The sequence below is a fragment of the Trichoderma virens genome (genome assembly GCF_000170995.1).
Source record: "Trichoderma virens Gv29-8 chromosome Unknown TRIVIscaffold_3, whole genome shotgun sequence".
In the NCBI taxonomy this organism is placed as follows: Eukaryota; Fungi; Ascomycota; class Sordariomycetes; order Hypocreales; family Hypocreaceae; genus Trichoderma; species Trichoderma virens.
Genome location: NW_014013746.1, coordinates 105,171 through 128,874, shown reverse-complemented (window position 1 = coordinate 128,874; position 23,704 = coordinate 105,171). Strand labels below are relative to the sequence as shown.

The following is a 23,704-nucleotide window of genomic DNA, read 5'->3' as shown; positions in this document are numbered from 1 at the left end:
GCCCCCGCATTTGCCGAAATCTCGGGGCTAATGCATCACCCACCTGTTTTCGCATAGCCAGATCCGGCTCGTTTAGTCTTGTATGGTTTAGTGTCCGAGATATCTAATGTAGCCTTGTATAGTCCGATGTCCAGACAAACCCGACCACCGATTTCGCAACCACACGACAACTCCGTATCCCACAATAATACCCTACATCACGCAATGGTCGTGTACCCTCCCGCTATAATGGAACCGGCACCAACGTCTGGCTCATCCTCCCATGAGGCAAAGAAGAGAACCGCTCCGTCGCTACTCGACTGCACTAATGTCTTCATTATCACCTCCAGTTCAGAACAGGCGTTATGCAAGATCCCAACCAACTTGGTAGTAGATCCATTCAGGCAGAAAAGGCTGCATCACAAATCCAAGCGCGGATGTGACCAGTGCAGGAAACGACGAGTAAAGGTAGGTCATCGTCTAATGGACGCTACATTGCGTTGACCCCGGTCTCCGAATGCTGCTAACCTGCGTCATTCATATACACAAGTGCGACGAGAGAGTTCCCAGATGCTCGGCATGCACCCGTCGGCAAGAGCCTTGTAGCTGTTGGGTTTCTGGCAGCTCCAGGCGAGAGGTTGAAAGATCGCAAGAGATCCTTGCTGTTGACCAAGTACCCCGGAGCGTCTCACAACAACACAAATTGGTATCGGATGAAGTAGTCAACTTGCTACACATGAAGCTCTTTCACAATTTTCAACATCAAACGATCCCTACCCTCCTCTTTGGCTCGGATGTCTGGGAAAATGCCATACAGCTATCCTTTAGCTTCCCCTCTCTAATGCATGCCATACTTTGTGCGTCGGCGAGGCAACTGTCGTTTCTATTTCCCGACGAGCGGAAGTATGCTGCAGCAGCAACCACTCATTTGATAAAGACACTCTGCCTCTTCCGTGACGACCTTTCTAGTAAACTCACTCCGTCCAACGTCGATGCATTCATGGTCACGACTGCGCTGCTACACATGGAGATGTGGTCCAATGTCGAATTTGTGGTGTTTGGGCCTGACGGGACTATGTCATATGATCCTCTTCAAGACCGTCTTTTCCAACACAGCCTGGGTGTCTTGCATGTATTCTTGAGCTGTATTCCCCTTTCTTTGCAGGGGCCGTCACCATTGATGCCGCACATCAGGCATAGCTCTCGGAATGTCCTGGTCAATGCTGCAAGGCTGAGTAGAAAGACACTGGAGAACTTTAGGTGGTTTTTCTCATATGAACGGCCTCTCAGTCCATCCCTACTTTCCGTGCCTCTCCCCTTTGTTCGCGATTCCGATCTTGCCCCAGAAAATCTCTGGACCGTTCAGATACCAAAGCTAGCGGAAATAAGCCCTTCTAAGTCTAAAGAAGCAGGCTACTGTTTGAACGGGTATTATGGCATTGTGGATCGCCTTTGCCTCATATTATCCTTCCTTCCAGAGGCACAAGATAAGGAATTTGAGGGCCTGAGCCCCGAGTTGACAACAAACCTTTCTCGATATCTTATTATCGTCCCTGTTCTGTGCGACCAACAGTTCGTCTCGATGGTGAGACATGGGGACCCCCACGCAATGGTCTTGTTGTATCACTTTTATCGCGCCGTAAGGATCCTTGTTCCTTCAACAGAGCATTGGTGGGCACAAAGAAGGGCTAGCTTGGCAGAGACGGTGATACAGCAATGGCTATTCCGAGAGTGCGCTAGAAATGGGGTATCAGCTGGAGACAAGATTCCCTAGTTTTCACATCGAAATTAGCTTTGCAAGCTCTTCTGTTCCCAAAATGTTGTTCTATCATCTACCTGAAGCTGCAATCTACATGTATATTAGAGAATTCTCTACATTAGCATTTCTGAAAACTGTACAAAGTGCAGTTACAGCTGCAATTAAGTCGTGTCCTTTCATTGTACACCATAATCCAAATTGCGAGTGAGAATATTAGCTAGCCCAGTCAGATCTACGTTTTCAGAAACTTTCATGGGCTCTACAATTCACCCCAGCTTTATAACTGCCTTTAAAGCCGTATGCGGCAGAAGTGTCTCGACTGCTAGTTCGTGCTGCGATCCGCTGCCATCATCCCAGGGCCTAGATGATACACATAGACTCATGAATCATATTGCATTATTCTCTGAGTACATGTACAGAGGCCCATTTCGGTTCACTTTGTTGCTCATGGCTTCACACGTGGCGCTCCTGGCTCACTGCCCTCCGGCACAGGCACCAAAGCCGACCTTGTATAAATATGCCTGGCACCCTCCAGATTAAAACCTTCGACGCAGCCACCTTTGACCGCAAGTGAGGGCCTAGGCGTACCATCTTTGAAGATTACCCGATGCAGGATACGAACGCCACACACTTTGCAGAAATAGCACTCTACTGTGTTGCCGGAATCTGCTTGCCTGGCCCACATGCCAATATGTTGTTGTAAATGTTTCGGGAATGGCCACATGCCCTCAGATGGGAAGATGGCAGAGGTACCAAACGCGGAAGCCGATTGTTTCTGGCATTCCGTGCAGTGGCATACATATTTGCTGAGAGGTTCAGCGCGCGAGGCTATGAGGGAAATGGTGCCGCATTGGCAAGTTATCTTTGGATTTTCGCTTAATTTTGGGAGCATATTAGAGTGGTAGCGATTAGATGTTGATGAGGTCGGATGTGTTAAACCCTCGAAGTGACTCATGAGATATGGGCGTAGTAAGCTGGTTGATGGCCGCAATGCAGTCCGCTGCCGAAAGGCAATTAGTAAATATGCTTTTGAGGAGTTCATTGAGAGCAAAAGAGTCAAGACTGGTTGGATTCAAGATGCATGATTCAAATCGTGAATGAATTCTTTGATTAGAGGCCTAGAGACATCAGTTTGGGGATGTAACAACTAAATGCTGACGGACTATCCAATGGAAGTAAGCACCTTGGAATAACGTTATTCCTTTGAAACCAAGAGAGAAAGTTACGAAAAGAGCCACATCCTTCATTGGTGGTAATAAAATGGTAGCGAGCATCTTAGCGTCGGGTTGGGTAACCACTAAAAATGGAATCATGTAACTCCAGATTTGAAGTCTTGGGATGCAAAAAAAAAAAAAAAAAAAAAAAAAAAAAAAAAAGGAAGTCATAACACTGAAGAGAGGAGCTTGATGGGACCCCGAATTTTCCACTACCTGTGGTCGTATGTGCTAGTATACTCTCAACGGAGGCTTAAATACTGACAGCCACACGGAACGATCCGAGCCTTTTTCATTCATGAAAAGGTGTAAGGTTATATTACAGGAGGGATTTGCTGGTGATAACTAATCTAACTACTGATATACTATATTAAGCGGATAGTTTATTTATAGAGAAGGAGATAGATAGGGCCTTAAATATTCTCTTACTGATGTTCATTTATGCAGCTTGGGGCTACTTGAAGCGAATAAATTGTCTGATTTCCCATACCTTTTCAAGGGAAATATTCCACTTTTTATACCAGGAAGTCGGATTGACCTCTACTTCGTCACTACTGCTACTTATCTATCAATTGATTGTGCAGCTAGCCCAAAAGTCTCATCAAACCGATCATAAGTTGTCAAGGAGCAAATGTACTCCCCATGCACTTTGAAGGCGAGGTTAGCCGACGTAGCACGATAGTTGTTATTGAAGGAGCCATCCGATTGTTCAACCACAGTGGGCCACCGCAGCCCTGTAGTGAATACCTGAACTCATTGCCCGAGAGCTGGGTAGAGAGCACGACGTTCTCGCCGACGTTGAGCCTGGTCCAGCGGCAGGGGTCGGTACCTTCCACCCACATCACCACTGGGGAGTAGGGAGCGTCAGTGTTGAAGGCGGTTGTAAACTGCATATAGATACAAGATAGTTCAAAAAGTATCGTTGCAACCCACGGCAGTATCGTTGTAACCCACGGCAGTCCCGATGGCATTAACAGCCTCAATACATATTGTAGATAATGCCAAAGTGATGATAATAGGAAGAACGTCTCGTACCAAAAGCATTGTAAAGTGCAAATTTTCTGAATAGCTGAAGGAGAACTTATTTAATATATTCAATCGATCAATGCTCAGATTTGGCAGTATTGTTGTGAATAGAAATTGGGAGCTCTGGGTGGTCTTGTAGTTCCCAAGTTGGAACTATCCTTTTGTATATTCTCACAGTGACATTTATTGCCAGAGACAGTTTGAACAATCGCCTGATATCCTTGAATAATCGGACATGGATTCAGTAGTATCTTAGCTTTGCTTGGCATAAGCATGTGCCATTCTTTCCCCGGCACCATCTTGCCAAACAGCATAGAATCTCCAAGATCGAGGAGAGTAGCAAGGGCTGGTTGGTAACATTCTACGATGGCAAAGTAAAATATTATATCGAGATACTGGAGAATGTAGGAGGCGTAAAGTATTAGAAATAGTAAAAAACGAGAATTTCAATGCATAAACGTAACTTCGCCTGCCCACGAAGGTGTAGGTAACACTTGTCGGCACCTCTGGGGTGATCACTTGCCACTTTCGAACAGCCATTGCCTAGGTGTTTTTAATCTACCAGCTATGAAAAGAAATTCATGGTTTCCAAGAAAACAATTCAGTGTAAAGTCCGCTCTCCGCAGGCGTATAGTTTCCGCATTCCGCATCCGCCAATGTGGGAGCGGCCGCTTCTCTCGGACTTTACTTACCCAAGCCGCACTTTTTAAAAACGTATATTACTTAAGCACACTCATTTACCTATTGACAGTTTAGTCTTAATGCTACATGCCAAACTTATCTTAGTGTACTTTATTGATCGTAAAAGCAAGACATTCAGTGGTGAGGGAAGAAAGAGAGGGAGCGGCCGCTTCAAATCATACTCACCCGAATAAGCGGGTATATAAAGATAGTCATTATGCTCGCCTGCAAACAACGCACCATACTATGTCATGCAAAAAGTTTCCCCATAGCTTGTGGCCTGCTATTATATTTATCGAAGCTCGTAGCATCTCGGCGAACATTTCGCTTACATTACAATGCTTCCCAAATTTCTCCATGGTCCCTCATTCATCAGCGGAGCTGCACGGGGTAATTACTTATACCATGGCCGTGCTGATATCCTATATCAACTGCTTATATATGCCTCTTAGGAATCGGAAAGGCTACTGCGTTTGCGTTTGCAAAATACGGAAGCCCCCAAATTGCTATTGCTGACGTTAATGCGGCCCTGTTAAAGCAAACAGCCCAAGAATTGAAGGATGCCTATCCGGATGTTGATGTTTTGCCAATCGAGTTCGACGCCGCCAATGCAGACTCCACTGCCAAGGCTGTTAAAACTGCCTCCTCAAAGTTTGGGCGGATTGACCATGCGGTAAACAATGTTGGCATTCCTGGACCCCTGGCGCCCAGCGCATCCATCCCGACGAAGGATTTCAAGAATCTTCTTGATATCAATTTGACGAGTATGTGGATCGCGCAGAGGGAACAAATTAAAACTATGCTTCAACAGGAACCTATTCAGCAAGAGTTCGTGACTTTTGTAGTGAGATGAACGATGCAGCAGATTAATTAGCGCCTAGGTTCGGGAAGATTCGAGGCACAATTGTAAATTTATCGTCTATTTGGGGCGGATTTGGCTCCCGAGATTTCCCTACGATGACAGCCTATGTTACAAGTACGGAATTTGTTTTGAGTATTCTATAACAGAAGGGGTCACATATGCTAATATCAATGGCCAGGTAAGCACGGCATTATAGGTCTAACAAAAAGTGTACGCTTTCTCATTCGAACTCTTTTATGCGTGTATATGGACTGTTAATCACATATAATAACAGGATGCGAACCAATACGCCTCGGAAAACATACGGATCAATGCTATTTGCCCAGGTTTTACGATGACCCCCATCATAGGAACCATTGGTCCAGAAATGCAATATATTCTTGACCAGGGAATGCACCGCACAGCAATGAAAAGATTTGCTCAGCCTGAAGAGCTCGCTAATAGCATCACGTACTTGAGTTCTTGGATGAGCTCGTTCATGAGCGGCGAGGCCATGCTGGTAGATGGGTAAGTATACTGTAGCGCTGTAAACTTCTGATCTCCAGGATAGCTGACATGTTGGTTATTAGTGGATTCTCTTCTTAAGGATTGATTGAAGCTAGATGTAGCAACCCTAGGCATAGTTTAAGTAGCCTAAATGAATCTGCCTAACAGATTTCTTCAGACATTGAAGGGGGCTGCCTACATATTGAGCACACTATCCAGCACCCCAGCGACTAAGGAGAGTTTCGAGTGTCGTAACATAGAATACAGATCTTTTATTAACATTACTTTAATACATATGTGATTCCTGGATACTCTCGCTATATTCTGCTATCTGTGAGTCCGAGGCTAAGTCTCAGATCTGCGCCATAAGAGGCGGATAGGGAAGCTGATAACATTTATGGCAAAACGTCTTTCACTTTCTTTTGCTTTCTTTTACTCTTAGGCGTAAATACCTACCGTCTCACGAAGCATCAATTTCCATCACGGGACGAGACGCCGGGATGCAGCGAGTTGTCTCACGCTACCTCAAGAGCGACCTAGTGATGTGGCGAATATTGTGTCCAGTCGGAGAATATACCGAGCCTCGAAGGCGATGAGCTGATATATTGATTCCATCAATCTTCAGAAGTTTTGAACGGGATTGTAGGTTATTGATGATTTAAATGGTGGTCAAGTAAAGAGATTCAAGTTCTTCATAAGCGATAAAGAAAAGCATAACCACACTAACAACCCAGCGGCGAATCGGCAGGAATAAATGCATCACTTAGTCATGAGCATTATGCAAGCAGCCACTTGCCGTAACAGATGGGCGGGTCACTAATCAGGAATGTCATCACGCAGTACGAGTATTCAATTTGGTCATCCACCCGATCGTAGTCATGTCTCTCCGAGAGTCATCGGAAACTTTACACTTTATCCGAGAGGGATCGGAAACTCATATATGTATACAGGATGCAATTATGATTACCCATCAATACATAATAAATGAGTAACGAGCAGCTGGATGATGCGAAACAATGAGCCAAGGTCTAGTGCAAGACAAGAATCAAGAGCCACTGCCAAAACAATCATAAAAGATAGCTAGGTTTGTAATTCCTTCTTAAAATGGTGGCTATTCATAGTGATTCTTTCCCATCGCATAACATTTCTACATGCACGTACTCGTATCCCTTCTCTACTATTGCATGGCGTGACATTATTTAAACTCCGAGCTTCATCGGAAGAGATGAATCAGTCAAGCTAACTCTATTTTTCTCCCCAGCTGTCAGAAAAGAAGGCTTTTAGTCTAAAGCGTCCACAGCACCATGATTAGCCAGTCCAATGCTCCCCTATCTCAGTCTTCCCCAAACCTTCTACAAACCTTGGGGGGGAAGTTCAAGCTTTCTGTTACTAATCAACAATGTATGCACAAGCTTTCGATGCATCTCATACTTTACAGCACGGAGCAATTACATGCTCTAAGTTGTCCATTAATTATTCAGCTCGAACCACTCGACGTTTAATTTTCTTATATAGGCCACATCATTTTCCAAAACAAACAAAGCAAAAAGAAACAAAACAAAAACGATCAAATAATACACTGATAAGGAAGCAAACAATCACGCAAATAAGCGATTACTCAATTTTCCAAGCTACAATCACAGACAGTAGCATCTCTCTGTGATCGACATCAACAACCATGGCTTTGTCAACTACCAACCCTTTCCCTTCCTTCCCTTTGACCGGAATCGAGTTTCCTACTACTCCCCTCGTGTTAGCTTCTTACTATCACGCAAAAAAATATTCGAGCCAAGGGGTCTTGAACCACGTTCTACGAAGTGCAGCCTTTTGCCTTCTTCTCCAGAAGAAGATGCCCGAATTTGCCAAGCTGGGCGATGAGCTTGATGCTGAGCTTGTTGTCGTGAGCTGTCTACTCCATGATCTCGCCTGGTCCAAGACAAAGGAGATTTTGACGCACTCCAGACGTTTTGAGGTCGATGGTGCCAACCTCGCTCGTGACTTCATCGACGCACACCCTGAGAAAGATAGTAACTGGGACAGGAAAGGTCGCCGCATGCAGTTGGCCTGGGATGCCATTGCATTGCATACGATGGAGGTTTTTGCGCCCTGGAAAGAGCCTGAAGTCGCACTTGTCCACTATGGCATTCATGGCGACCTCCTTGGACCGAGCCTGCACCTCCTTGGGCTGCCGGAGGACCTGCCGAACTTGAACGGAGTCATGGCGGATGAAGAGTTCAAGGAAATTTGCAACGCGTTTCCTCGCAACCACTTTGCCGATGAGTTTAAGGAGATCTTCTGCGGTTTGTGCAGGGACAGGGGCCGCTACACATTCGACAGCACCGTTGTGCACTACGGAATGGAATGGGGCTATGATGGTAATGGCATTGGAAAGGAGGAGTTCAACAAGATGGTGGAGGGTACTCAACGCGCCAAGAATTTGTACAAGGTGATGACTTCCATTGATAAGCTTGCTGATGAGGCTTAAAAAAACCTGTTCTGTATTTCACATGGATTGGATTATTAAATAGAGGACTCACTGCGCTCTGTGATATATGCCGATGGTCTTATCTTGAATAACTCGCTCGTTTAGCTGTCTAACATAGAACCTCATGTTAATCGCCTCATATAAGTATAAAATAGAATATACTATTCTATTATCATTTTCTCTGAACACTATACCTATACAGAGAGGTTGCCTTCAACCGCTGTCTAGATTATGCTTAGTAAGTGAAGCTGCGCAGTTCATTTGTAGTCCGCTATTGAACTAGGCATGACGAAGCTCCTTCAGTAAGAAGGGCGCTGGTTCTAAATTGAGCTGCAAAGGGGCAAAGAGCTCGAGATAGATAGACAGTACTATATTAGCAGCAATGCGATAAGACCAACTCGGGAGCAGTGCACAGCTAGAGAAGCTAGATGCAACTGAAGTAGCGAAGTAAAAGTCGAATAAAGTGGATACAATGGAGTAGCTGTTGGGGGCAGACAAAGAGCGGCGTGGACGACATGCAGCTGCCAGTGTATCTCAGTTGCCATTACAATGTTGTCGAAAGTATTAATATTAAAGAGGGAAAAAAATACATGGTTGAGGAATGTGTAAAAGCATATCGCAAGCTGTTTATAGAACCGCTATCTTCGCAAGTTATTCGCTTTGTCAGAGTCACCACATCTGCTATCTGAAATCCTATGCGAAGATCTTGATTTGTCAGGTCCTGCGTATATACCATTTACAAATACAATAGCAGCGGAAATACACGCGTATATTCCTCCTTGACAAATCAACATAGCTTCACGTAACCAATTACCCCTGCCGCGTGAAGTCCCCTAATTTGTCACTTTGGGCATATATGCTTGTATTTCCTTTTCTCTCATTATTCATTGAAGGGTTAGTAAACTGTAGGATCTATGATGTGATTTGTCGAAATAGTAACTAACGAGAAACGCCTTTTTTGGATAGACACAATTCGGCTATTTGTCAGCTGCTCCAGTGGGAGAGGAGTCATGAGATAACGGAATTAATTGTGTCTTTATATGGATTACATTAAGGCAAAGTCACAACGGTATCTTGATATAATAGCTTCCTGATTCTTTCACAACATCGTCTCGGTGGCAACAGAGCTTTAACATCATATCAATAGAAATATTGAAGAATTTAAAAATATTTGAAAGCTCTGGGAACAATTTCAGACAGTATGAGGCCCTCTGAGTACTCTATCCCCGTTGGAAGTTTGGTGCTAGTCACCGGAGCTAATGGATATATTGGGTCGCATGTTGTCGATGTATTGTTGGAGTTGGGATTCAATGTTCGTGGAACTGTTAGGGAAAATAAACCGTGGTTAGATCGCTTCTTCGAAGATAGATATGGAAAAGGTAGATTTGATAGTACTGTGGTGCCAGCAATGGAAGAAGATGGGGTCTTTGCCTCTGCTGCAGAAAGGGTGGATGGAATCGTTCATGTGGTAAGAGATACGGTGATATACCAATCTCCGTACAATATTTGCTAACCTAGCGCACAGGCAACAGACGTTACTCTTGTCAATGAGCCACATAGAATCATACCAGCTGTCCGAAATGGCACGATTAATGTCCTCAAGGCGGCTTCGAGTCAAGAAACAGTGAAGCGTTTCGTTTTAACGTCATCTTCTGTTGCGGCAATCATTCCTGAGGCCAACAAAAAGGGTGTCATAGTCGATGAGAGTAAGTATAACTTAATAGCTACGCATACGCAAACTGGTCTAAAAATCTCTTAGATACGTGGAACGACGACGTTGTAGGTCTCGCATGGAGTGGCACAGCGCCTGACTCTGCCAAAAGCTACATTACATACTCGGCTTCGAAGACCGAAGGAGAAAGGGCCGCATGGAAGTGGATGGAGGAGAATAACTCCAACTTCATTCTGAACACTGTATTGCCAAATTGCAATGTAGGCAAACTCCTTGGCTCACTCGCCAGCTCCTTGCTTCTTCTAGTGGAGTGGCTAATAAATTTCAAGTTCGGCCGACTTTTAATACCAGAACACATGCACGGTTCTACAATGGGATTCGTTCGCAAATTCTTCAAGCGTGACTATGTACTCAGCTATGGAAATGCTGCCACCACGTAAGTGAACAACAGATATTTAGGAGGGCCCTATTGCTGAATATAATTATCTAGAATATTTTATCGATGTACGCGATACCGCTCGTTTACACGTGGCCGCCCTTCTCGATCCAAATGTCAAGGGAGAGCGCATATTTGCCATTGCAAGAGAGTACAACTGGACAGATGTGCTGACCATTTTGCGCAAACTACGCCCAGGCCAAGAATTTCTTAACAATCCTGAAAATGAAGGCCGTGATTACACTGAAGTTATCCCCATGGCTAGGGCCCAGGGGTTGCTCCAAGGCTTTTTTGGCCAGGCGAGCTGGACATCTCTAGAAGACAGTTTGGCAGCCGGTATTGAGGACATCTAGCGCCTGATTTCGTCATGGCCAGCACCTACATCATACTGAAGAATAATGGAGAATATAACCTAGGTTAGGAAGTCCACCCAGAGCGGCGATATTTTGTCGAGGCGGAAATGCTCAAATAAGGCTGGAGAGAATGGGATGCCAGTGAGGTACAGTGATGAAATTTCATGATTATAACAAGTTATACATGTAGGAGCAACAAGCTGGCTATTTGTCATTTAACTGATTCTTATGTAACTAATGCGAGGTCCGTGAAACAGATAAAGGCTGATGTGGTATTTTTGTTGAGTTATGCAGGATTGCACCCCTCTTAGTGTGATATGATAGGCTAAACTATTGTATATATACGATCATGGGTGGTGGAAAATTTGAGGTCCCGTCAAGCTCTCTTCTTCCAGATTAAATTGGTTTATGTTTCACCTTGTCTCTTTCATAGTCTTGCTTTTTGCACCGAGTAGTAGGACAAATTGGCAGCACATCATGAACGTTGGTTGCGAGCTTGGCGATGCTAATCATTGATCAAGGATTAAGCTTCAATAGCATGCAGAGAGTAACACAAAGCACCGTAATAGGTTCCAAAGCTTTATTTGTATATACAGAGCTTGCGGAATGCCTCATGTGCCAAATAGCTGGCTTTTGTACAATCATGTTCCAATACACGACTCGCTCAAACCCGCATGGTATAATCCTTACAACCCTCATGTCCATCATATTACAAGTGGAGAAAATTCCAGTCATTAGTGTGCAAATGAAAATAGTGCTAGAACAAAACAAATTACGCTGTCGCCCGCTTGTCTGCTTGCATACTGAGAGCGAGGAGCTCGTCTACAAAGGCAGATTCTTCTTGCTTCCCTTGGCTAGCGAAGCCGTTCTCGCCCGTCGCAGTAGCAGTGTAGAAACTTTCCATCTTGCCTTGGTTATCGGGTCGGAGCCGAATAGGCTTAAGCTCTGAGCCCTGTTGCTCTGGAGGATTTGAGTCTTCTTCGTTCTGTGTTTAGAAAGTGGCTGTTAGATACTTGATTCCAGGGAAGGAAGAGGTTGGCCGTGCTGTCACTTACATCTTGGACGTTGATTGATACCTCTTGTGACACCATGATGCCTCCGAAGACGTGAAATTTCTTATCCTGATCCTGTTGGGAGTCCTTGACGGAGTGGAATTGGCTTGTTGATGAGAGCTTGCGGGTGTCATCGAAGCTGCCTTCGTCACCATTATATAGCGAGTTAGGATGCGACGCTACTTTGGACAACCGTTCTTGGCTCCTTGTAGGTGGCAATAAAATGGCCGCCGCAAGCCTTCTGTTGCCCGGCAGATTATCCCTGACTTTACTAACAGCTCGGGAAAAGTACTTGTTATTCACTTGGGTTCCGGCGCTGTACCGCCGTGAAGACAGTTCATACGCCGTTGAGGATATGTCGCGATGAACCATGTGGGAAAACTCAATGTTGTGAGGTGAGCCATCGTATGTAAGTTGGCGCATTTTGAAGAAGTTGAGAGGCGTAAACTCACAATCAGGTGAGAGCACAGTGGCATGAATAGGGAGGAGTAGTTGGAAAGCAATGAGGGTGCATTTGGAAAGGGATTTGCCCGGTGAGGAGGGAGCACATGGGAGCTTCACTTCCTTGGACAAGAGTGTAGCTTCATCGAATGTTTCGTCTCCTAGAGAGTCTCGCAGCGAGGAAACGGCATCTCGAAGAAGCGAAGCAAACATGCGACCCTGAGCAGAAGCAGACTGGTGGCTCTGAAGTCTGAGCAGAACAGTCGAGAGCGGCAAGCCACGGAGGCCGTTGAGAAAGGCAGCATTGCTAGAATCAATAGTGTCCACGGGCAATGGGACAGAGGGAAGCAGATTTCGGGCTGTCTTTTGCGCGAGCACGTCGAAACCGCCCTTGTCGACTCGGGCACGGACGGCAAACATGCCCACGTGGAAGCCGGAAGATAGCATGTTGGTCTTGTCTTTCTGGTTAGACATGTTGCGTAGATGAGTCTCCAGGTCGGGCGTCTTGATGTGCATGCTAGATCGAATAAGGCCCACTACTTGGTGAATCTCTGCAAAGCGGAACCCTGAAGCCTCAAGCCTCGGTACGTCCTTTTTGCTGTCAACCCTGCGAACGAGGAACATGAGCGAACCGCGGCCGTACTCCTGGCCATTCTGCTGGAGACCTTTTTCTGCGACACTTTGTTGGCCGGGGCTGTCGTTATTAAGTAATCTTTGAGCTAGGCCAGGTGCCCTTGATGACTCTCCCGTTACGAAAATTTCGTCCCATAATGTTCCGACGCCAGTGAGAGCCGCCTTGGTCTTGGAAGCCAGAGCGTCCGCAGTGACGCAGAACAACTCGCGCAGAATGGTATCATATTCATCTACGAGCTCACCATCATCGCTGATGAGCCGGACGCCTGCCCTGCCATTGTTATACTCCTGCGCGAGAAGCGAAATGTGGCTGGTCATCTTGGTCATGACTTTTGTTATAGTGTCCCAGTTGCGAGAAGCACGGAACATCCAGTGAAAGAGGGGGTGGCTGGTGTTGAAGAAGTCATCGTTGGACTGGCGAAGCATGGCGTGTCAGGTTTCTGCGGGCAGGCCGGTTTTCGGGGAGAAGCAACTGACCTTTGTTAAGTACGTGTCTGTCACGACTTCACTGGGCAAATATCCGTCTTGAGCGACCATGATGCGGCCCTTGTCATCAAAGACACCGGCAGCCAAGACGACCTTTTGCGACTTGCTGGCGTAGTCTCGTCTTACCCAGCTCGAATAGATGGCCATGCCGGTCATGACAACACCGGCAGCGATAGACTACATGTACCATTAGGCTCGGTTAGCTTCAGCACCTTCAGACAGCGTTCATTTGACGCCCGCCAGATTTGCAAAATGATTTACCAGGCAAATAACGACCACCATTGCATCCTTACGTGAGACCCCCTTGCCAGGCGTGTTGTGCAACAGGGTGTAACTCGTTCCAACAGCGGCGCACCAGTGCATGCCAGACACTGCTCCAGCTAGGACCATGGCACAACCCAGTCTCTTCCACCAGGCGCTACTCCAGGTATTCTCAAAGACGAAGAAGAGAGCGAGGGCCGTGGTGCTGGCAAGTACGGCAATAACGACAGAGCCAATAAGATAGGAGAGCTGATATGAGCTCCGGTAGTTGCTGATGGACGAGTTGGCGAGGTAGTGCATGCCGCAAATGGCGCCGCCAGAGAGCAATCCTGCGAACACAATTCGCCACCATCGAATTCGACTATTGCCGCTGACGCCGAGGAAGGCGAGCACGAGCACGAGTATGGGCATCAGGAGAGACAAGACAGTAAGGGCGGTCGAATAGGCGATTTGGAAGGCTCCCTCGCCGTGGAGCATGTAGATGGCTCGATTGCCAATGAAGTGCTAGCTCATTCACCATGTTAGCAAGATCAGCATGCATTGAAAAGACATGTGGCTACAATCATGTTTCCCACGCGGTGATCGTACCATGGACCAGATGGCAATACCACCCATTGCGATGGCAGCGCCGACTAGTAATAAACTGCGTTTCTCGCTGTTAGCTCTATAGCGGCCGGCATCAAAAGGTACAAGACTCGTACAAGTTGTGTTTTCCTCTGTGTGAAGTTCTCCGTCTAATCAACTCCAGTGTGGTGAAGGTTCCGACCAGGCTAATAGCGTAACTTAGACACACGAACCCTCCATTAAACGTGTACGGCACCTCCTTGCCGGTATACTCCTCCAGGAGCTGCTGCGTCGTCGGTGTGGACATTGTTGTATTCTGATCCCACGCGTTTTCTCCGTCCGTTTCACTGTGGGATCCCGGCGACGTCGCCTACAACAAAAAAGAAAGAAAGAAAACCTTGGATCAAACGAAAGGCATATTCCCAGGCATCGAGGATTCAGACACTGGCCGAGGGGAATTTTTGGAGGCGAAATACCAAAATGGAAACGCAGACGATTATCATTTGCAGAAGAGGGAGAAAATGGGGAAACCCCATCGTTTGTTACGGTATATTTATTATGTGACGCATCGGTTAAGCACAGGCAAGAGAAAAGGCTGGACTATGGGTCTGGGACCAAACTCGGCCATGAATGCAAGATGGACCGTGAAAGAGCACGGTACCAGGGCAAATCCATGGAAAAGTCTAAGTGCATACTAAGCTACAAGAGCAGAAACGCGTATGCATGTAATAAATTCCGGACAAGGATGTGTGTATCGTGGCCTCGAACCAATAGTTCAACGACGGCACAGAGCCCGCTATGATGCACGGGGCCATCTAACCCATTTCAGGACAACAGCCGGTGGTCATTGAGCAAGAGGCCAAAGAGAAAGAGAAAGAAGCCTTAGTGCTGCTTACAGCCCAGCTGAATCCGTCCTTCGGAGTCGATGCCCACATCTGCCACGATCTGGACTCGATACGATCGGGGCTGGCTTGCACCAAGGCTCCACTCACACGCTGCACAAGCTGAACTGGGATGGAAATCAGCAATTGAGCCAACCAGGAGGCCACGGCGTTATTGGCAGACCCGCAGCTAACATCGATCAACGTGGCGCATCTGCGCCAGCTGAGATGTAGGGGTTACCCGGCGTGAATCCTCGCAACTCACCGTACTCGTATGTATGTACTTCGTACTAGGTAGTATATAATACGCCGTGCAAGCACAGCATGTCACCGGTAGCCCTGCGAGTTTCCCGTTACCCCCATTCGTCTCTGACAAGCAGGGTCGTTATCACAGGTTCACACGGCTCGAAGTCGCCGACCCCGTGGTGCCCGGCCGAGGCTACCTATCTTGCGGGCCAGTTCAGCCGCCATAAGAACTTCGACTAGGCCCATTTGGAGATTACCTACATGTACGAAGTCGTGAGCCACGCATAAGCCCTTACTTGTACTCGCGCAAAGCCCGCAAGAAGGCACAAACCCTTACTGATCAACCACGGCTGATTCAATCCCAAAAGTGAAAGACGAGGAAGAGGCAAGAAGAGATAGCATACAAGTACATGTATACGAGAACAGAGCAACCCGTTTGGTGCAAAGAGGGCCTGGCTATTAAGCCAAGACTTGATAAAAGCCTCACCCCCACTGGACTGTTCGGCGGCACTGGGCGCAAAGAGAGGCAAAAAAAAAAAAAAAACGACAAGCTTGTACGTACATATAGTACATGTGTTTCTCTTATAATCTGACCACACGGTGCCTGCATTTCCTATTTTTGATATACGAGTTCATCAGTTTGTGGACGAAAAAAGGGCGGCTAGCTCAGGCACGGGTGTTTCTGCAGCGGGGAGATCTCATGGATCGCAACAACGCCCAGGCACGCCGGCGATTTAGTGTTCATTTGGAACTGGCACCGCGTGCCATCTTTCCCCAAGTGACGGCAAGTCTATCGAAATGTCGCTTGCAGATAAAACACAATTAGCCTCACTAGCTTATCGGCGGCGCCAGCAGAATCACCATCGCCAGCACAGCGGACAAAGCAAAGCCTTTTTCAGACAAATCCCTTCGCTCACTACATGTATTATTGCCCCGGCCTTTTTGTCCTCTTCTTGGTCCTCTTCTTGGTATTATAGCACGGGCTGTGCTCGGAATCCGCCGGAATTTATGTATCTGGGGCGGAACGGCCTGTCCATGTGCTTCGGCCCTTCGACATCTTGCTTCCAAACGCAGATTGCTAAAATACCCGTTGCTTGCCCTGAACGGGAATCTCATAGGGCTAGTGTTTCATAGTGATTGTCGCCCCATACGACGAATTCAGCTATGGACTGCGTCCAGTTGTCATCACTCTAATCGGGACACGGCTCGCCGTGAGCCAACCACCTGTCTAGGCGCCGGCCCACCAGATAGCATCCATGGCTTGTTTCTGCACCGAAGCTCGCTATGCTGTCTTGGGGATGCCGTCCGAGGACCCAATTGCTTTGTGAATCGTCCCTCTTTTCCACCTTTGCCGAGGACGGGTACTTGGCCAAGCTACTCGTACATATAGTAAGCGGAGGTTGAGTCCTTTCGCCGAAGTGTAAGCCGTTGTGTTCAGCCAGGTCTCGTTTAAAGCTAACAAGAAGGATTGCGCTACTCGCCCGAGCTACTCGCGTTGGTTTCCGCCTACGTCGTTACACTGATAGGCACGCGCACTGAACAAGATCTTTGTTGTTACGCTGACGAGATCGTCCTTTTACACTACAGAGTAGTACTCCGTCTCTTATTGGATCTTTATTTACTGGGCCCAGATCGGGTTATGACATATCGTGACCTAGCAAAGTACATTATGATAGATATTGATAGTAGCAAGCAAGCCTATCAACCTTAGGCTTTAGTCAGCAGCTGTGGCTAGGTTCTTTAAATCAGCGCTCGCAGAGCCCAAGAGCTTAGAATACAACAACCACCTTCAACCACATGCATTCAATAGCCCGCCTTTTCCTTCCTGTCAAAATGTCTTGGTAAATTTATGCATTTAAAGTAGTAATTATCTAGCCAAGCTACTATTTATTTCAATATCTTCCTTGACTCAATCCGCTATCTTAGCTTTTGGCATTACCTTCCAGCCCGCATTGAAGGTGCATGCACCACTACAGCCGCTAAGGGACACACAACCACAAGTGTCGCTTATGAGGTGTGAATAGCTTCAATCAACCACATACGACCATAGGTAGTGGAGAATTCGGGGTCCCGTCTGCTCCCCCATAGACAAGCCACTAACCGGCAGATTAGTAGTTGAGTGGGTGACCATCAGCGAACACCGGCTGTTGTATGTTCTTTTTTTTTTGCTTTTTGTTATATCATCTTCTTAATATTCGACTGCTTATCCAGGACGACTTGTGTCGAACTGGTGTTGACGTGTTCGATAGAGCAGCTTTGGTGCTTGTGTTGGGTGAACGTTTTCGGTATTTTGACAACTGTGAGTAGCCGCCAAGGCACAAGATCTCTGGCAAATTGCAAAATGTCAAACAGATATCTCACCAAGCCTCTGCACGACTTTCTCAATATACCTAACCCCTTCTGCGACTCCGTCCATGTCCTGAAACTCTTTCTCATCTCCAAAATCTTCATTGTTTGGATCCAAGCAAGTCAGGCATGTCTCCACCACTTTGCTATACTTGATACCCATCTTGCGTCTCAATACGCCTCTCGCCAGTTGCAATAACCTGTCTTTCACTCGTTCAGGAGACTTTAGCAGTTCAGATCCACTCATAGCATCACCTCCTGCCCCTAACTTAGAACCTAGGCTAGATAGCCGAAGGTTCGTTGTTTCTAAGGAGATTTGTTTAAGTGCCTCTTGTTCTTTCGCGTTGACGTTGTCATATTCGATGAAACTCTCCCACAGTCCAACTTCAAGCAGACAAACACCAACACTGTAAATGTCGTGTCGCATATTATAATCTGTCTCCGGGGTTTTGCCTTGCCGATGTGGGTGGCGGTACAGATTCTTCTCCCAGTCGTCGTCGCCAAGACGGTGTGTTTTACCCTCAGCATCGCGGAGAACATCGAAACCGACCAACACAGCTGTTTCGGAATATGCTCCAGCCTTCTCGTCTCCTCCGGCATCAATAGACACATGACTTCCATTGCTGAGGATAAGTATTGTCTCGGGCCGGATGTTCTTATGCACGAACTCGTACAGATGCACGTAGCTAACTGCTTTGACCAATTGTCTTGCAAGGTCGAAGCGTGCCGTTAAAGAGCTGTGTTCGCCACTTGGTCCACTTAGCAACCGATGTCGCAGACTCTGTACGTACGAATGCGTTGGAGGCATACGGAAAACGAAGGAGAGGCTTGCTGGAGCCACATTCCTAATCTTCACGTCCGTGTCATTCGAGTCCTCCTCACTCAGAATACCCTTGCATTGCAAAAGACCAAAGGTGAAAGGGTCGGTTTGCTGCAGTCGTCTTGCGAAATTTCGAATGTCGCGCAGTGCAGAATTGATGCTTGCCCTGGAGGTGCAAGTGATGGGGTCGAGCACAACAAGCTGGCCGGTGGTAGCTCGACGAGCTATGCGGACTGGGCTGTAAGGTAGAGGCTGGACACTTTCAGTGATGAGTCCATCTGGAAGTAGGTAGACGGTCTTTTTTGTGCTATCGTCGTCGACAGGTTTAAGTGCGAGGCGCAAGTGTTGCGCAGCAGGGATAGCCGCTTTTGTTCCCTTGTGCGTTGAGACAGACTGTTGCTGTGACATGAAGTAGAGCTGCTGGTCAACCTCAGGCCCAGCAATTTTCATCATCAAAAACCAGCTGGGATCAAAGATGCCCTGCCAAACCTCCAGATCGGTAATTGCCTCCATGAGGCTCTCTTTCACAAACGCATATTTCGGCCGCTTGACCTCAACGATGATGATCTCTTCACCAGCATCATTCGGCAAGGCATTAGATTTCTTTACTAAGCCTGAGAGTTTGGTGTTAGCAGCCTGTAGCTTGTGTAGTAGGACCTCTAGTGTCTGTTGCTGAATGTTCTTGTGCCATTCACTTAGTTGAGGCTCCAGTCTGCGCACAAACTCAAGCTGAATTTGGATCTTCAGCCAACAAGCCTCGACGCGCACGACGCTCTCATGTAGCCGAGCTTCGGCATTTGCAGATGCTTTGCACAGTGCGACGAGCTCTTTTCCCCAGTGATAGGTAGTGTCTATAGTGCCAATTAGACCGAGGACGCCAAATGGGTCGACCATTTTGAACGATTTTCAAGGCAGTTCAATCAACAAAACTACCCCGCTGGAGATGTTTTAGATACATCTTGCGTACACCTGCATACCTACATGTAACTACATATAGGAATTGCGATCGGCGGGTAGTGTGAGGCTGAATTGCAATAGCCGCCGCGTCACATGTACCAACCCCGCCCCTGGATCCTGAAAGCCTTGTTGCGGCGGCAAAGGATTCACGTTTTGCAGCACGCCGTTTATCAATAGCATACTTACTCGTGAGTTCTGTTCCTCCTCTTCGGGGCTCTTTCTTTCTGTACTGTCCGAACCGTCGATCCATGAAGCCGACGTCTGTGATATCACTTTCTGCTTGGCCATAACTCATTACCCTTGCTGTCTGTTAGTTGCCCCTTACAATCTTACTCTCGGGCGCCGCCGACGGATCCTCCCGTCGGGCCGGCACCACGATGTCACGATTATCGGACCTCGTTCAGGACACCCGCCTCAGCACTTCATTTGAGAATAATTTTACAATCCACCACCACAACGATTCAGACGATGAGAATCACGCTCGATCGACATGGCGACTAGAATACTGGAAGGATACGGATCATCTGGGCCGCGGCGGCTGTGGCGAAGTCTGGTTGCAAGAGTGCGTCCGGGGTGGGAAACGAGGAAACGACAGGCGTGCTGTCAAGGTCATCCCTTGGCGAAATCTCAAAGACAAGAGGGAAAAATACATGACTGAGCTCGAAGCCATTGCTAAGTTCTCGCAAAAACGCGTAGGCTAGTGTGTTCTTTTTTTTTTTTTTTTTGCGGAAGGGAATCACTGATTGTCGTGTTCACAGTATTCAAAGTGCTTTGTCAAACTCCTTGGGTGGTACGACACCGATTCCAGTCTTTATATCGCCATGGAATACTTTCCTCTTGGTGATTTACAGAAGTATATGGCCAACGCTGGCCCCATAAATGAGGCAGATGCACGAGAAATATCGCTCCAGGTGCTTGAAGGGTTGTCTTATATGCACCGACAAGGGTTCGCTCATCGGGACATTAAGCCCGGTGTAAGTTCTCCACCACCTACTTTCTAAGAAGCATATCCCTGATTGTTACATGTACCCTTAAGAACGTTCTTATTAGGTCCCAACCACCAAAGAGTAAGTGGTGGGTCAAGATCAGTGACTTCGGCATCAGTAAGCGCGTTGAAGGGTCGATGAATGCAGTATCAAGCGTCAGGGGCACAATACCGTACATGGCTCCGGAGCTCCTCTGGCATGAACCAAACACTTCGGCCCCTATTAACCACCAGGCGGCCGACATGTGGGCGCTTGGCGAGATGGCCTACCGCATACTGACCCAGACGGCCGTTTTTCCTACCCAGAATTCCCTCGTGAATTATCTAGTGAATACAAGCTTGTTTCCCATAGAAAAGCTCTGCCAGCAAGATGCAAGCCCAGACGCCACTTCCTTTATTCGCTCGCTCATGGAACCTCATCCTGATAAGCGCCTCACGGCGGAAAAGGCAATGGAGCATGCCTGGCTTACATCTATGAAGGACCATCGGCCGCATGTCTCTAAATCGCCAGCACTTGCATCATTGTATGCTTTGTGAATCCAATATGTATAAACCGCATATTAACTTCTCTTAGTAGTCCATCTCCATCAAGCCGACAGCCTGACTCGACCCCTAATCCGGACCCTTGGGCCACAGGGTCTACCAACGGTTCCGTTGGTTTGTTACTCGTCAACTCCCAAGCCGCTGCAGGAATTCCAGAGACAAGCAAATATTCATCTCCAAAAATATTCTCCCCTTTTCAACGCAAAGCAATTGAGATGAAAGGTCGATCAGACACAAATAACACTTCCAGCGATAGTGCCCTTGGGTACACGTCTAGCATATCAGAAGTTGGGCAAGTGGCGCACAAATCCGACATTTTATCCGCGACAAACGATTCCAATTCTCATTTAAAGGCTAGGTCTGACACCCAAAAGTTCGAGTGTTCATTCGGATTGGATGGCATAAACTCAGATGACGAAGATCCTGCCTACCCTTCGACAATTGCTCAGGCTTCGCCACCACCACCACCACCTCCTCCTCCTCCTCCTCCTCCTCCTCAACAACAACAACAACAACAACAACAGCAGCAGCAGCAGCAGCAGCGGCAGCAACAGGTTCCTCCCCTAAGAATGCCTTGGCCCCGTATCCCAAATCATAAAGCACCTCTGCCAGTCCGACTACCGGGAGTTCGTACTCAGCCTATCCAAGAGAATCTAACGGTGAAACCCCATTCGAAAGTTCTGGTTGAGCGCCCAGAACCTGAGCAGGCTGACAGCTGCACGAAGTGTCGAGCCCGCTTTAGCTCTACTAACGAGGAATACCTTTGCCTAAATTGCGGGAAGTTATTCGATAGCAATTGCTCCAGCAGAATGACGTCCTTACCGCACCTGGGAGACCTGGGACTGGTGAGGGTGGATGATAAATGTTACGTCGCACTAGCACTAGCAAGAAAGACAGGCATACGCAAACGACAAGACTTGGCAGTGGAGGTGAATCAAGACGAGGCCCGGCAAGACTCTTCAGAAGACACTGTCGATGTTCGCGCTCATTTAAAACATTTACAGAGAAAAATCATGGAACAACATGAAGCGATTGAGAGCAGGCGTTGGTATGAGGATGAGTGGAGGAAGAGAATGGACCGCAGAGAGTCACTGGAGGCCGAGTGGGCCAAATCCCACCCCGAAGAGGAGGAACGCCGTCAAAGGAAAAAAGCATTAGAAATACGTGAGTTTCAGCGATTAACCAACGTCTTAGGGATCGAGTGGCCAAGTGAACCAGTGGACGAAGGAGAGTATATGTACCCGAACAGTTATCTGAAGGAATACGACAAGTGGGCAACAAAAGTTGTATGGAGTTTTAACCGCATGCGAAAGTATATTGAGCGTGAGGAAGAGCGGCATGAAAAGCAATTGCGAGCACATGCCGATACAAGGTTTACAGGGAGGAAAATTATGGATTTTTTTAAGATAGCAGGGGAAGAGAAGAAGGGGGATGCTTAATTAAGTTGAAGCAAATGCTATACATATCCATCCTGACTTTCAAAACATATTATCTCATACTGACAGACAACGCATTGCTATTCGTCTTTGATGGCATCTCTGTTTAAATGTTTTACCTGCCAGACTAATACAGGATCAAGCACATAAACCCAATGCCTATGTAGTGGAAATCCGGGGTGCAGCCAAGTTCTTTGCCATGGGCGCCTTCTGATCTCTACACCCTAGATTCCAACTTATGAGGGCCTTGAACTTGCACTAAAATGATCCTTCGTTCCGAGTGCCCCTCCCCCCATAACCAGTCTGTTTTTATTTATTATTTATTTACTTGTTTATGTTAGACGTCATAGGTTTTGTATAAGAAACGCGGCTGTGGTACACTATTATGAACTTGGGATTTTGCAGACTAGGATACCTAAATCCGGTGCTCGTTGCAGCCCACGGCACTTTTCATTTCAAATCTTGTAACAGCGGTAGCCATTATATACCAACAAGCTAAATAATATTACAATAAGCATTTCGATAATATAGTTATGTAACGACTGGTTGTAATCCAATCACATCCCATATTCATCCAGACTGGGTCTTTTTGGAATGCACATTATGTACCTCTATCCATTGATGTCATATGACAAGAATATACCGCCTTGCTCACTAAAGTATAGTGAGCAATGTACTACACATATCCACCCGACCTCTTTTTTAAACAAGCAAACGGCGACTTGATAAAAACCGAAGTCGGCTATGACGGCAGAGACCTTAAAAGGGCGCAAATACTTATTATTTCCCGGTGTACTAGCAGAATATAGTTAGATACCTATCGGCGATCGTGCTCTTCTTGGGTATTGACGTTATATGGTAACAGTAAGCGGACATCAGAAGGGACGTCCTTATGTATCTACCGACTGGCTGATTCTAAACCACGAACCTACATACATTCAAGTAATAGGGATATCTTACCGCTGTCTTGGTTCAACGTGTGCTTCAATTCCCCGCGCATCAACTTTATTTTTGCCTTCTCCCATTCTCCTTGTTTACTTTATTTTAAATCTTCCAGAGTATAGTTACTCCGTCATCGGAGGGCTCGGCCTAGGGCTGGT

The 23,704-nt window shown here is 47.0% G+C and overlaps 9 protein-coding genes across 9 annotated transcripts; 5 read left to right on the top strand and 4 right to left on the bottom strand.

Annotated features, from left to right (window-relative positions):
* Positions 1 to 228: 228 nt before the first annotated feature.
* TRIVIDRAFT_188990 (uncharacterized protein) lies at positions 229 to 1,753 on the top strand (the record flags this gene model as incomplete). Its single annotated transcript, XM_014103849.1, has 2 exons — positions 229 to 447; positions 530 to 1,753. 2 exons carry the CDS (start codon positions 229 to 231, stop codon positions 1,751 to 1,753), a joined length of 1,443 nt encoding a protein of 480 aa, XP_013959324.1.
* Positions 1,754 to 2,183: 430 nt separating this feature from the next.
* TRIVIDRAFT_32008 (uncharacterized protein) lies at positions 2,184 to 2,630 on the bottom strand (the record flags this gene model as incomplete). The annotated part of the gene is made up of 1 exon (XM_014103848.1): positions 2,184 to 2,630. One exon carries the CDS (start codon positions 2,628 to 2,630, stop codon positions 2,184 to 2,186), a length of 447 nt encoding a protein of 148 aa, XP_013959323.1.
* A 2,367-nt stretch (positions 2,631 to 4,997) lies between these two features.
* Positions 4,998 to 6,106, top strand: TRIVIDRAFT_218893 (uncharacterized protein; the record flags this gene model as incomplete). The annotated part of the gene is made up of 6 exons (XM_014103847.1): positions 4,998 to 5,049; positions 5,112 to 5,487; positions 5,541 to 5,635; positions 5,700 to 5,731; positions 5,796 to 6,028; positions 6,091 to 6,106. The coding sequence occupies 6 exons, from the start codon at positions 4,998 to 5,000 to the stop codon at positions 6,104 to 6,106; spliced, it is 804 nt and encodes a 267-aa protein (XP_013959322.1).
* Positions 6,107 to 7,685: 1,579 nt separating this feature from the next.
* On the top strand, positions 7,686 to 8,492 carry TRIVIDRAFT_61822 (uncharacterized protein; the record flags this gene model as incomplete). Its single annotated transcript, XM_014103846.1, has 1 exon — positions 7,686 to 8,492. The coding sequence occupies one exon, from the start codon at positions 7,686 to 7,688 to the stop codon at positions 8,490 to 8,492; it is 807 nt and encodes a 268-aa protein (XP_013959321.1).
* A 1,201-nt stretch (positions 8,493 to 9,693) lies between these two features.
* On the top strand, positions 9,694 to 10,953 carry TRIVIDRAFT_188987 (uncharacterized protein; the record flags this gene model as incomplete). The annotated part of the gene is made up of 4 exons (XM_014103845.1): positions 9,694 to 9,960; positions 10,018 to 10,198; positions 10,252 to 10,424; positions 10,624 to 10,953. 4 exons carry the CDS (start codon positions 9,694 to 9,696, stop codon positions 10,951 to 10,953), a joined length of 951 nt encoding a protein of 316 aa, XP_013959320.1.
* Positions 10,954 to 12,356: 1,403 nt separating this feature from the next.
* On the bottom strand, positions 12,357 to 14,670 carry TRIVIDRAFT_132754 (uncharacterized protein; the record flags this gene model as incomplete). Its single annotated transcript, XM_014103844.1, has 5 exons — positions 12,357 to 13,493; positions 13,557 to 13,742; positions 13,827 to 14,330; positions 14,415 to 14,490; positions 14,522 to 14,670. Coding segments are annotated over 5 exons (2,052 nt in total), but the record flags the coding sequence as incomplete, so codon positions are not given.
* A 2,873-nt stretch (positions 14,671 to 17,543) lies between these two features.
* Positions 17,544 to 17,699, bottom strand: TRIVIDRAFT_143374 (uncharacterized protein; the record flags this gene model as incomplete). The annotated part of the gene is made up of 1 exon (XM_014103843.1): positions 17,544 to 17,699. A coding segment is annotated over one exon (156 nt), but the record flags the coding sequence as incomplete, so codon positions are not given.
* A 162-nt stretch (positions 17,700 to 17,861) lies between these two features.
* On the bottom strand, positions 17,862 to 19,577 carry TRIVIDRAFT_144969 (uncharacterized protein; the record flags this gene model as incomplete). Its single annotated transcript, XM_014103842.1, has 2 exons — positions 17,862 to 18,073; positions 18,140 to 19,577. The coding sequence occupies 2 exons, from the start codon at positions 19,575 to 19,577 to the stop codon at positions 17,862 to 17,864; spliced, it is 1,650 nt and encodes a 549-aa protein (XP_013959317.1).
* Positions 19,578 to 20,017: 440 nt separating this feature from the next.
* Positions 20,018 to 21,162, top strand: TRIVIDRAFT_144790 (uncharacterized protein; the record flags this gene model as incomplete). The annotated part of the gene is made up of 3 exons (XM_014104629.1): positions 20,018 to 20,332; positions 20,399 to 20,614; positions 20,677 to 21,162. 3 exons carry the CDS (start codon positions 20,018 to 20,020, stop codon positions 21,160 to 21,162), a joined length of 1,017 nt encoding a protein of 338 aa, XP_013960104.1.
* Positions 21,163 to 23,704: the final 2,542 nt, after the last annotated feature.